Here is a 13,600-nt window from a genome sequence, read left to right as displayed (position 1 = left end):
CTTATGTTAAACTGCTTTAAATTGCTTTTTTCCACATCAATCTAGGCTCCATACACCATAATCACAAAGCACAACAGGTTTGTTACAACTTTGCAAATTTATTAGAAATAAAAAGCTGAAATGATTCCATTGCGCAAGTATTCATAGTCTTTTCTGGGACACTTAAAATTTAGCTCAGGAGCATTCATATCGCTGAGTGGAGTTAAACTGTGGCAAATTTATTTGAATGCGTATGATTTGGAACCTCTCAGAAAAAGGTCTAAACAGCTGAAAATGCATACAAGAGCAAAAAACAAGTCCTGAGGTCAAAATAACTGCCTGCAGAGCTCAGAAACAGGCTTGCGACAAGGCACAGATCTGGGAAGAGTTCAGAAAAAAATTCTGCTGCATTGAAGGTTCACAGAAGCATGTAGACTCCATTATTCATAATGAAAGACCCTTGGATCAACTAGGACTCTTCCAGGAGCTGGCCTCCTGGCCAAACTGAGCAACTGATGGAGAAGGGGCTTGGTTAGACTGGTGACCAAGAGGCTGATGGTCACTCTAGTTGAGCTCCATGATCATATATGCAGATCCCCCAATCCGGCCTTTCTGGTGATGTGGCCAAACTCAATTCTCTGCTCAGTGAAGACACATAAAAACACACTGGTCTGATGAACCTCAATTTCAAGCATCATGTTTGAAGGAAACCAAGCACTGCTCATCACCTGCAGAGTACCATCCCAAAAGTAAAGTGTGCTGGTAGCAGCCTCATGCTGTGGGGCTGTTTTTCAGTGGCAGGGACTGAGGGACTCGTCAGAGTAGAAGAAAAGCTTAGTGCACCAAAATATTGAGCCTTAATGAAAACTCAGTCCAGAGAATCTCAGACTGGTCAGAAGGTTCACCTTCCATCAGGACAATGACCCTAAGCACACAGCAAGAATGCCTTATAGAAAACTCTGTGAATGTCCTTGAGTGGCCCAGCCAGAGCCTGGGCTTGAACGCAATCAAATATTTATGGAGAAACACGAAAATGTCTGCCAGCCCCCATCCAAGCTCACAGAGCTTAAGAGGTGAAGAGGTGAGGCAAAGAACGGCAGATAATTTCCAAATGCAGATGTGCAAAGCTTGTCACATCATACCCAAAAAACTTGAGGCTGTAAAGATGCTTCAACTAAGTACTGAGTTAAGGGTTTGAATACTTATGCAATGTACTTATTTCAGTTTTATTTTTAATAAATTTGCAAAGTTGTGACAAATCTGTTTTTTGCTTTGTCATTGCGGTGTATGGAGTGTAAGTTGATGTGGGAAAAAAAGTAATTTAAAGCAGTTTAACATAAGGCCGCAACATAAGACGTGAAAAAAATTAAGGGGTATGAACACTTTTGCAAGGCACTGTACACTGTAATGTGTAATGTCATTATATAATTAAATAGACTAGTGTCTATTAATATTAAACCACAAAATGGCATGTTCAGTGTGTTTTCGTATAAATAAAAAAAAGTTTTATCAAATACACACAGCCTGTCAAAATAAAAGTTTAGTTTAACTTGGAGAAATTATGACAGAAATATATTTTTACTGTAGAATGTAATTCTCAAAGCTGTTTTAACAATAATAAAGTGTGTTAAAACATTTTATTTTTTTAAAGGAATATCACTTCATGTTTTAGTTTAAATATTGTTTTTAGATCACAAATTTGTATAAAATCATTAAACACAGAATCCAGAAAAATTAAAATAGAAAACACAGAAATTGGGGAAAAAATAAAACTGATTTCATAGGGCTCTAAATATTGTGTCAAGCAAGAAATGAGAATTATTATTAAGAGTACAATGAGGACACTAAATGCAAATGTATTGATGTTATTCCTCACCTAGGCCGTGTCTGTGTGTGGACATGGGGGGCATGACACTCCAGCTCTTGCTGCGAGGGTTGTAACACTCCACTGTGTTGAGAGTCTTGAGTCCATCTCGTCCCCCAACTACATAAAGGCGCTCATCAAGAACTGCTACACCGAACTGCAGCCTTCTTCCACTCATGACAGCCACCTGCCGCCATGTGTCCCTCCGTAAACAGTACTGCTCAATACTAGTGGCCCCTATAAAAACAATTACAATCAGTTTTAAAACACATATGGTTAATCTGGAAGCCACAATAGAGCTGTACACAAACACAACAATGGTAAATATTAAATAAAAAGGTCTATACTTCTAAAATCTACATAGATAAAAATACATTTTAAAAACAAAATACATTCACAATATTAAAAATCTTTAGAAAGTCTTAATAAAAAGGTAAATTTATTTTGTTTTAAGGCTGTTTAGCACAAAAGAAAGCACAAAAGAAAGACAAAAAAGACAACTGTTTTTAAGAGAAACATCACCTCTGAGTTAATAAGCTAAAATAGGAGACAAACAACAGGAAGTATAAAGCACTAAGGACCAAACTGTGGAAGCACGTGGAAGTCTCCATGCTTCTATTCTATCAATCCAGCTTGTTTTGTCTTCTTAAAAAAAAAAAAAAAAAAAAAGTACTGTAATTGACGCTTCGGAAAAAAAAAAAAAAAAAAAAAAAACGCCCTCCGTAGTCACTACTGCTGACAAGCCATGCCACTTTCACACTACACATCAAGTTCTCACGCAGTAAAAAAATACACCGCAGAGCAAAGAGGAAACTGACAACATGCAGGTTACTTCTGGTGTGAAACTAGGACTCAGCATTTAAATGTTGTAATCTGTTTACGAAATTCAAACAATAAATACCATTTTGTGGCTCTTTAACATGTCGTGACAGAAGTTCAAGAGGCATGTGAAACGATTATCTTTTATTTTATTTCAACTGTTGAAAGACGTCAATACTTAACATTTTTCAAGTTTAAGTCTACCGAAGTTAATCTACTCTCCTGTCTGATTTGTTTGTCAGACAAGATGGTGGATTCAGCATTATGATTGGTCAGATCGCCTGTCAATCAAGCCCTTTGTGAACGGGCAGTTGCATATAATGAATAAGATTAGAGAAGCCACAGTAGGGATCAGCAGGAAATCTATAGAACTTCTTTAAAAAAATGGGTTCAGTCCCTTTACACACTAGTGCAACGTTCAGTGCCAGAGGCAAAAATCCAATACACTTTCTGCATAAAGAACTTGTCAAGATGTCAATACTATAGAAATGAGAAGCACAGCAAAACAGCCTAGTAGTGAACTCACACAAATGAAGCACTGGAAATTACAAACGTTACAATGCATCAGGATATATTTGATTATTTTTGCAATTAAATGTAAATATATTCTTTTTTATACATAAAATATTTATAAATCGCAAGTTTTATACTGTATGATTAAGTACTTTGCAGTTTCATGATTTCCAAAGTTCCTATGGATTTCAGAGTCTTTGTCTGACTTTTTTGCTTCTTATCCAAGTCTGTAATCCTGTGATTCATCTCAGAGCTTGGTGGTTTGGTTCATGCCTTTGAACTCTTTACTAAGAAATATTATGAAATCCCGATGAAGAACACGAACGGAACAAACTGCGCTGTCACTTGTCTCTCTATACACCAGTCAATACAAACTATAAATCATATGAATCACCTACATGATTCACCATTAACACAACACAGCTCATTCACCTTCAGACTCACTTAATTCATAATTCAGGCCTTCCTACTGAAAGAGCACATCTACAAGTATGTAAAAGATCAGACCTTTCCATCAGACCATAAAAAGGACACTGATTTAAACACAAACTTTTGTCTGATTTTTGTCTGATCCACTGAAAATCGTAATGTCTCAGCAGTCCACTGCACTAATGGAGAAAGACTGACAGGCAGGTGTTATCAACCCAGATACTTTTAGAACACAAAAGCTAAGAACTTTAGAAAGAACAAAAAAGGATATGAAAGGAATACCTTTTGTGGCATCCATGCCACCCACAGCAAAAAGTGCCCCCACAGTGGCCTTGCGTGGACGTGTTCTCGGGCTCTGGAGAAGCGGCCGTCTCTCTGGCAGCAAATGATACTTCATGGCCTCCATCACCAGTCGCTGACACTCCACACTGTCTCTTAGCAATGGATTTGCCTCCATATCGGCTAAAAACTGCATGAAGAACGTACAATAACTGTATGAACCAATTGCGCCAAAAACAACACATCATAAAATATGTTTAAAGGAGGGAACACCTTCTCAAAGCAATTTCCTTGTTAGCCTGGTTACTTACAAGTTTTTGTTGTTGTTGTTGTTAGAAATTCCCTATTTAGAGAGTACAACTAATGATTATTCTGTCGATTATTTATTTGACTAATCCGATTTTTTTTTAAATCAGTATTTTACTGAATGCAAAAAAGATATTCCAGTGTTCCAATGTGCAAACTGAAGGTTATGAAAAACAAATAAAGTGAATGTATCTACAGTATGTAGGCTACAGTATACATTGTGCACAAATAAAATATTTAAAAATAAGCATTAAAAAACAGTGGGTTGTTGCAGTTTTGAATCGCTACTAAATGGAATTGAAAGGATAATGACTTTCCAAAATAACAGCCCGAACACAATCCCTGTCTGCCATTGGTTGGGCAAAACAAATTCATGCTCCAAACTCACTATCTTAACCACTCAAATATTGCAAAATATACTTTTTTTAAAACTTGGTTAATTTATTTTTTATCTCTACATGATAAACTGTTATAGAATACACTTCCGCTCACTTTAAGGCACCTTTGTGTTTACCATAAACCCACCGCTATTTATTTGTGTCTCTAAAAACTGAAACCACTTCAAGATGTTGATTTATACTGGAAAAGATTAGTTTCAAGATTAGTAAAAGCTTTAAACCTTTCAGACAAAAAGGGTATTTGTAAGAGAGGTGAGTCTAGCCACAACACTGACACTGAGTTATTTGTCTGAAATGAACAAAACAGTCCAGTCATCTCATCATAGATTTGGCATCTGCAAGGGAGTGGCAGAAAGAAAACTGTAAAACTGCTGTTGCATCAGTGCTGGATACTGTTGGAAATAAAAAAGACATTTCAGTCTAATGAGGTTTAATCTGAGGTCTGTTTGGCACAAGTCAAATACATCTCTACACAGTAGTAACACCATGACCAGCAAGCTAGCATGGTGGTTGTGGCAACATTATATTCTGGTGTTGCTCTCAGCAGGAGGAACCCACAAGTTTGACATCAAGAACAACATGAAAAGAGTTAAGTAGATGCACATTATTGAGGAGAACATGTTTCAGCTAAAGATCTAAGTTTATGGCAAAGACTAATTTTCCACCATAACAATGGTCCAAAACACACAGCAAAATCTATGAAAGAACAGGCTTGAATCCATTTGAACATCTGTGGTATGACCTAAAAAACTGAAGTCCAGGAACTTGGAGTTGGGGAAACTTTGCATGAAAGAACGGTCAAATTTTCATAAGTTCCCACAGACAAAAGTCTAAAAAGAAGGGTTAAAATATACTTAATGAAGAAGAAGAAAAATGAAAAGTTTTCATTCTCGATGAGTATGTTATACATTTTTGATATATGAATGTATTTTGTGTTGATTTACAAAAAAAGTGATGGGTGAAAATGTATGGTTTCAGATAACCATTGTATTTGGGTATATACGCTAACAATCAAAAGTTTGCAGTTAAGTTTTTTTTTTTTTTTTTAAGAGGCACACTTTATGCACACTAGACTGCATTTATTTGACCAAAAATACTATAAAAACAGTCAAATGTACAATGTAAAATGACAAAATGCTTTTATCCCTGAATTTTTGGTAGTCGTTACTCCAGTCGGTGTCAAATGATCCATCAGAAATCATCTTAATATGCTGATTTGGCACTCAAGTAAACACTTCTTATTACTATCAATGTTGAAAATACTTGTGCTGCTTAATATTTTTGTGGAAACCATGATAAATAATCAGAGTTGGGAAGGTTACTTCGGAAATGTAATAGGTTACAGATTATAAGTTAGCCTATTTAAAATGTAATTAGTAGTGTAACGTTTTTAATGTAACTGATTACATTTGATTACTTTTCTAAATTTGTAATGAATGTTTTCAACTGTTTACTATTTTATAACATTTAAAGCAGGAAGGGTTAACCTTACAGTAGTACTCAACACTGATTTCTATCAGATTTTCAAAATCCTTCATCATTTGAATTCAGATTCTAATTTTATTTAGCACCTCCTTTTACTTTGAGACTGTTCTGAGGTTAAATACAGATTTAAAATGGCTTGAAACAACACTTTGGTTTATATACACAATATATCTGGTTTTATATACATAAAACCAAATATGAAATAAAACAGTTATCAAATAAGCATGTGTTCTATTCTGTGTCCTACTCTCCTGAAACATTGGTGTATTGTATTTTAGAGTAGTCAGTGCAATTTGGAAAAGATATCAATCAAATCTGTGTGTTAAATATTCAGATGTAACCCTCTTTTTAATGGTTAATATTTTCATAAGTAACTGTAATTTAATTACACACCTTTTCTCAGTAACTAACAGATTACAGTTATATTTATTTTGTAACTAAATTACATAATTTTATTACATGTAACTAGTTACTCCCAACATTGTAAATAAACAGGCATGTTTGTTCACTGACCTTCTGGTTTCTCAAAAACTTCTAATTTGAGGGGGGGAAAACTCAAAAGAAAATGTCAGTTATTTTGAGCTTACTTCTGGCACACACGGCCTGAAAACTAATTTCGATTAAAATACCACATTTTTCATATTTCCAATAACACCACATTTTTTTGACAGGAAATCTTTAACGCCACAGCCGCATAGAGCTACATAATAAACAGGCTCCCAAACCAAACCCTCACCCTCATCCACTTAAAGACACACTTTGATAACCCGACAGTAGTGAGTCCTTCCCAGCTTCTTAGACCTTGAGGAGAGGACTCAGGGGACACAATGAAGAGAGGAAACAAGCTTCTGATGAAACTTCTGACAAAAGGTCCTACCTACATTCCTTTTTAAAGGAGGGAATCCCAGGGAGAGCCAGAGCTAGTGTCCCTCTGGGCCTCCAACAGAATGCAGAGTCTCTTATATAGGTTACTACTCCTGAGCAAACAAGCTTTTAGGAAGCTAAAACAGCCACACACTCACACACACACAACCAGTTTCCTGCTACAAGTTCAATGAAACTCTAAATCATTACCACCTCATGCATAAACATCACACGGGACATTCTTTCTACTTCTTCCTCTTGTGTCTCTCTTTTTCTCGTAATCCTCTTCAAATGACACCTCTCGTGGCCCTGTTAACGAGTCTTCGTTCGTCACATTCACCCTCTCATCTGCCCTGTTTATACCCTCTCTCAGCTGGCTAGTAAATTGAGGAGGTTTTAATTAGAGGGGTGTCTTGGATAGTCACAGTAATAACGCCATAATGTATTCTGCTGCAGTGCTATAGCCCCATAGAGACACTCTGTAAGATCTCACACAGACATAGCCAGATCCCAAAATTAGTTTCTCGCCACACCTGCCAAAGGCGAGCAAAAATTTAGCATCCGATCAAGTCAAATTTGTCTGTTCAGTGCTTTTCAAATACACATTATTTCAAAGCAGCTTTACAGAAACAGACCACCTTATTGACTCCATAAAGTGCCTAGCTTTATGAGCCTAAAAGCGTTTGTAAATATAAGGACATGGCAACACTGCAAGGCAGAGCTCTCTAAAGCAGCCTCCTGAGCATAAACAAAACCAAGCACATCTATCAACAGCAGTTTATTTAAAATCGACAGACAAAGAGAGTCTTTAGCTAAAAGATAGCAGATATTAAACAGCTTAGTTATTACAGCAAGTTATTATTCACTCCCACAAGACGCGAAAATGTTGCTATTTTAATCATTTACGGGATTTACTCGCACATTTAAATGCGGTTGTCACTCCTGAAACTTGCAGTATGTACGTAGCCCATGTTTATAACCACAACTCCGGGAGGCCCAGCTGTTTAGAGATCATTTCTGGTTAATGATCACACAAAATTTGCAGGTATTTTGAAATTGATGTCTGAATGGTGCTTTACCGGTAAAAAGACGGAAAATAATTGCCTGTGTGCCTGAACCTAAAGGGTTCATTTTATCCAAAAATGTAATTATGTCATTCCAATCCATATGACTTTCCTTAGAAAAATGCTTTTTTTCATTTTTTGGTGAACTACTCCTTTAAACCATATATTTTGTGGTAGTTTCTAAACGTTACTGTCCTCGCATTTGGTGAGTTTTACGATAAACCCTGTACATACCAATGTTGTTACTGTTAATTAAAACTAAAAACTATTAAAAATTGTTTAGCTGAATTAAAATTAAATATAAATATTAAATATAAATTTGAACTAACTGAAATAAGTTTAAGCTGAAGTACTAACATTATTAAAATGGAAATAAAAATAAAGGCATACAATTTTTTATTTTTTAAATGAATGAACGCATCAGTAAGAAAAAAATGACAAAGCACATAAAATTTCTAAAACTTAAACTAAAATTAAAATAAAAACTAAAAATATAAAAATAAGAGTTAATTCAAAACATTAAAGCTGCAGTCTGTAACTTGTGGTACTCTAGCGGTTAATAAACAAAACTGCATCTGAGTCTTGAGGAAAAACATTGTAGCCCGAGCTACTTCTCTGTCTATATCTTTGACAAATCATGCAGGTGAATAAATCGCTGAATCCCTGAGTTTTATCACTGAGGTGATATGTAAATTATTTTTACAGACGTCCATATGAGAAACAACGGCATTCCCAGAGCCTGTGCTAAACAAGCTTTTGTGCTTAAAAAGTAAACAAATTTTTATTTTCCGAAAAAAAAAAAAAAAAGACAGATTGTTTCGCTAGATAAGACCCTTCTGCCTTGGCTGGGATCCCTTTAGATCCCTTTGAAGCTGCATTTAAACTACATTTTGGAAGTTCAAAATTGGGGCACCAATGAAGTCCATTATATGGAGAAAAATCCTGAAATGCTTTCCTCAAAAAGCATAATTTCTTCACGACTGAAGACAGAAAGACATGAACATCTTGGATGACAAGGGGGTGAATAAATTATTTGTAAATTGCTGTTCTGGAAGTGGACTTCTCCTTTAATAAACACTACAGTAGTATACTTCATATAATAAAATAACACTAGCACATACCACCTTGCAAGTGCAAATGCATGCAGACGGCCACACAACACATTCAGCACATCCTTATATGTCACGATAACGATATAGTTTCATTCAGCATTTGTTTAATACAGCCATGCTTGAGATATGAATCTGTATGTATATCCATGTGTGCACACCATCATTCAGTACCAGCTCACTGAATCCATAATCACATCCATCACTGCACTCAGAAAACAGTTTTCTAGTTAGAGCTTGAATATTCCGCCTATACAACACCACCTCCACCTCCTCAGTCTCTGCTTTCACCACCCACCTACTCCCCATCCATCAACCCCATCTCAACACATCCCTTTCTCCTTCTCCTCTTTGTGCTAAAAACAAAAGCTAATCATTTCCACCTCTTTCATAAAAGCGCTCGTGTCACATACAGTGAACGAGTGCATCTGTCATGAACCAAAATCGATCACTCCACTGAACGTGAATAAAAAGGAAGCCAAATGAATGTTCTGGAGTTAGGATGGCTGGACGGTGGCTTAAAGGTTTTTTCTTCACTGGAAAGCACAGAACAACCTGCAATTTACATTTAGATGGAACCAAACAAACTCTGCTCAGCCAGCCACGAGTGGGAGAACGCTCAACAGGAATTATTTAAATATTTCTCTTTTTTCACCTTAGAAAAGGGGGGGAGGAAAGGAAAATAGAAAGGTAGAAAGAGAAAAAAAAAAGCGAGAAGAGGGAGTTCAGTGGAATTCATCATGCATTTAAAATGAAAAAAAGTGCAAAGCTTTGAGCTCCAAGGGGAAAGAAGCTCAATTAAACTGCATGTGCATGTGAATATCATGTCTTGTGCCCACAGACAATAAAATCAAATGCTGCAGTAGGACTGCACAATCATATAAATAACTATAAATAACACCATTCTTAGCTTCTTTTGGATATGTAGCTTACATAAAGAATTACAGCTGCTCCATACAAAATAACACAAATGCAAAAAATATTTCAATTCTATAAATCATAGTGAATAATTGTGATTACAATATCAACACTGTAAAAATACTGCAAAAAAAAGTTTAATGGTAAGTTTAATGGTAATCTATGCAATGAAAACCTAATAGATCTACTGTGACATTTTATGTCATTTTAAAGTAAAATAATGTTAAAATAAAACGTAAAACGCAAAATGTTGGTACCATATTTTTTTTACATATTTTAACTGTTTGTTTGTTTTTTAACCATAAATGTCACTGATTTTGTCTTGCAGTAAACGGAAAATCAATGCAATGCTAAAAAGGACGGGATTTTTAACAAACGTGATTAAAACAGATAAACAACTATTTACTTATTTTATGTATTTATAACATCTAGAAGACAACAACAACAACAACAACAACTAAAACCCTTTCAGTGGAGTGTATGTACGTGTTTAAGAAGGAAAGAATGTGATAAGGGAAAGAGACGCAACAACATCCTTATCACACTCTCCAGGCTCCAAATGCATCCCATCTTTGAGTACACAGCCTCATAGCCCAGCAGAACAGCACTGACCTTCACACACACATAAAGACCACAGATACTATAAGGGCCAAATAGCATAGCTCTACGCGAGCACATAAAGGCAAAGGCTTTTAGCTACACAAGCTCATCTTTACACATTAACACACAGAATGTGTCAGAATGAAATTCACAGTGGAATGCAAGAACAATGATTTCATAATGGTAATTAAGGAAATTTAACGCAGAGTTCGCAGGAAAAAAAAAAGACATCATTCACTCACCCTCAAGTCCCCATTGACTTCAATAATATGGAAAATACTATGGAAGTCAGTGAGGACCAAAAAGTGTTTGGTTACACACACACTCTTCAAAATATCTTATTTCGTTTTCAGCAGAAGAAAGAAATCCATTCATGTCTGGAACAACACTCGTTAAAATAAAGGTTTCAAAGGGTGTTTTTGCAATGATTCCATAGATAGAAGAATCAGTTTGGGTTCCCAAAACAACCTTTCAGTGACCAGTTCTTAAAAGAACCATTTTTTCTTAGTGTGAAGAACATCTAAAGAACCTTTTTCCACTATAAAGAAGCTTTAGTGCTTCCATGGACGTGGAAGGTTCCTCATGGAACCATCAATGGCAATAAAGAACCTTTATTTTTAAGAATAAACTTAAAAACTTTGGCTCCGGTTCAGAGATCCATGAAGCGGATCATTTGCGCGAGTCGGCATATATTAAACAATTTTAAAACTACACAGCCTCAGCATGATTATGATGACTACTTTGTTTAGTGAGAGTTTCATATTGAATCTAACCTATTAGACTGTGACTGTCATAAACTGTCAAATGCAGCTTTACCAAGCTTAACGGTTCTAGCCTGAGCAGACATAAATGAAACGCTATTGGCTATTTTAAAAAGGGGCAGAGCTGATTGATATGTCCCACCCTGTCTTCCTGTTTCAGTTGAAATTACATCACCACTTAGAATAAGTGCACTTCAGTTGGAAAAACAATGACAGAACATTTATTTTTAGGTGATCTATCACTTAAAAGTAAATTTAGTTTGTGACTTATTTCACAGGCAGTTTTTTCTTTCAGGTCAGTTTTTGAGAGATGAGAAATTACACACAATGCAACTGCATGCATGTGATGTCAGTTAACCATTCACACCTGTGTTAGCCCACACTACCACTGAAAAGCTTTGGATCATTAAGATTTTTTAATGTTTTTGAAAGACAGTTAAGAATTAGAGCTGAAAAGGTGTAAAGACAGTTATTTTTGCGCCTGACCTTATTAAATATGCATTTGTAGGAGTTTCCCATTCAGATGCAAAATTAATTGGAGGAGAGTATTAAAATGAATCATGCAACGCGATTTACTAACGTTTGCGCTCGTCAGATTACTGGTATTTGTGCCATTATTTAAAGCTCAAAAAAGCATGTCTTAGGCGGTAATTTACGCTGTGCTGGTCATTATGGAAATGATCTAGCTGCGTGTGTGTTCTTTAATGTGCGCATTGATAGTAAATCACACACAAAATTTTCCCCTCCCATCGGTGCTTTTATGGAATCTAACCTAATCTAATGATAATTTGCCCTGTTTAGTAAATCAGGCCCTTGATATTATCTGGATCACACCAACAAATACAGGTGTATATCTTTATTTGAACTAAAGCAACACTGTTCCTAGGGATGTTACAAAGATGGGCCGAAAAAAGGACTTTCACAAATCTCAAAGGCTGTTCAGCATTCTACTGCAGAACTTCAAGAAGCACATGAGGATTAATTACTGTGACTGACGGTTTACTGACTGATCAGTCAATTAACTGATTAGCTGATACATGAATTAATGCAGATTAATGATTTTCTGATGTGGATTTACAGGTATACTGATCAAGCTGTCTGAGCAAGTAACAGCACAGCAGAATACAAGACTGGCTGACTGGTTGACTGATGGACAGATGGATGTATGGTTGACTGACCTGTGGTTTAAGCAGGGGTAGGCGGATGTGAGCGAGAAGCGCAGGAAGCTGTGATTGACGCGAAGAAGCATCATGACGGACCCAGCTAAGCAGGGCTGTTACCACAGTTTCCTCTTCTGGTACGTTCATGTCGTCAGAAGCTAAAAGCTTCTCTACCTCACATGCAGGCAGGAGCAGAAACTCCTGATGCCTCATGACCTCCATGAAGTTCTCCTAGAGAGAGACAGAGAGAGATTATCTGGATTGGTTGATCGAACCAAGGATGTGGTTGTCAAAGCGTAGACTATCAGAGTGTGTGTGCGTGTGCTATGCTTTCAGCATAGCAACATACAAAACACACACAGTCTACTAAGTCGATTTGACAGACAGCATCTGCCAGCAAAGAAATGAACAGAGATGTAAATGGTAGATCAGGGGCATGCAATGTTTATATCAGGTTTGGGCTTGTAGATGTTTAGCCACATTGACACAATTTATGGCAGTACAGTCTTGGACAATAATAACACAATCAAAATAATTGACATTGTCAAACGGCACTCTGGAACAACAACATAATTTTATAACATAACACAGGCTACGTAATGAGTACCAATAATAATAGAGCTGTCAAACGATTAATCATGATTAATCGCATCCAAAATAGTTTTTGTTTATATATGTGTGTGTACTGTTATATTTATTATGTGTGTATATATATATATATATAAAACACACACACATGCATATATATTTTTTTTAAAAATATGTTATGTTTATATATTAAAAACATTTATATATATATATCAATTATATTCATATAAATATATACATAATAAATATAAATAGTGCACACACATATATTATGTAAACAAAAACCTTTATTTTGGATTTAATTAATTGCGGGTAATCGCAATTAATCACGATTAATCGTTCGACAGCAATAAATATAACTAAATATGTAAAAATTACTATATTGTATCCTACAGTTTGAAAGTTTTGTGTCAGTATTTTGTGTGTTTGAAAGATATTAATTTTTTATTCAGCAAGGATGCTGA

General features: G+C 35.8%; 1 protein-coding gene across 2 annotated transcripts in view; it reads right to left on the bottom strand.

The window, feature by feature from the left end:
- The window catches only part of klhl5 (kelch-like family member 5), an 80,151-nt gene that overhangs the window by 16,094 nt on the left and 50,457 nt on the right, over nucleotides 1-13,600 (bottom strand). For both annotated transcript variants that reach the window (XM_051109026.1, XM_051109016.1), the window contains exons 5-7: nucleotides 12,567-12,779; nucleotides 3,887-4,073; nucleotides 1,856-2,080 (exon numbers count right to left, since the gene is read on the bottom strand). In XM_051109026.1, coding sequence (XP_050964983.1) covers nucleotides 1,856-2,080; nucleotides 3,887-4,073; nucleotides 12,567-12,779 — 625 coding nt within the window. The remainder of the gene's footprint in view (nucleotides 1-1,855; nucleotides 2,081-3,886; nucleotides 4,074-12,566; nucleotides 12,780-13,600) is intronic.

This window comes from Labeo rohita, chromosome 1, assembly GCF_022985175.1.
Source record: "Labeo rohita strain BAU-BD-2019 chromosome 1, IGBB_LRoh.1.0, whole genome shotgun sequence".
Classification (NCBI taxonomy): Eukaryota; Metazoa; Chordata; class Actinopteri; order Cypriniformes; family Cyprinidae; genus Labeo; species Labeo rohita.
Note: the sequence above shows the minus strand (reverse complement) of the source record. Positions and strands in the feature narration are given on the sequence as shown.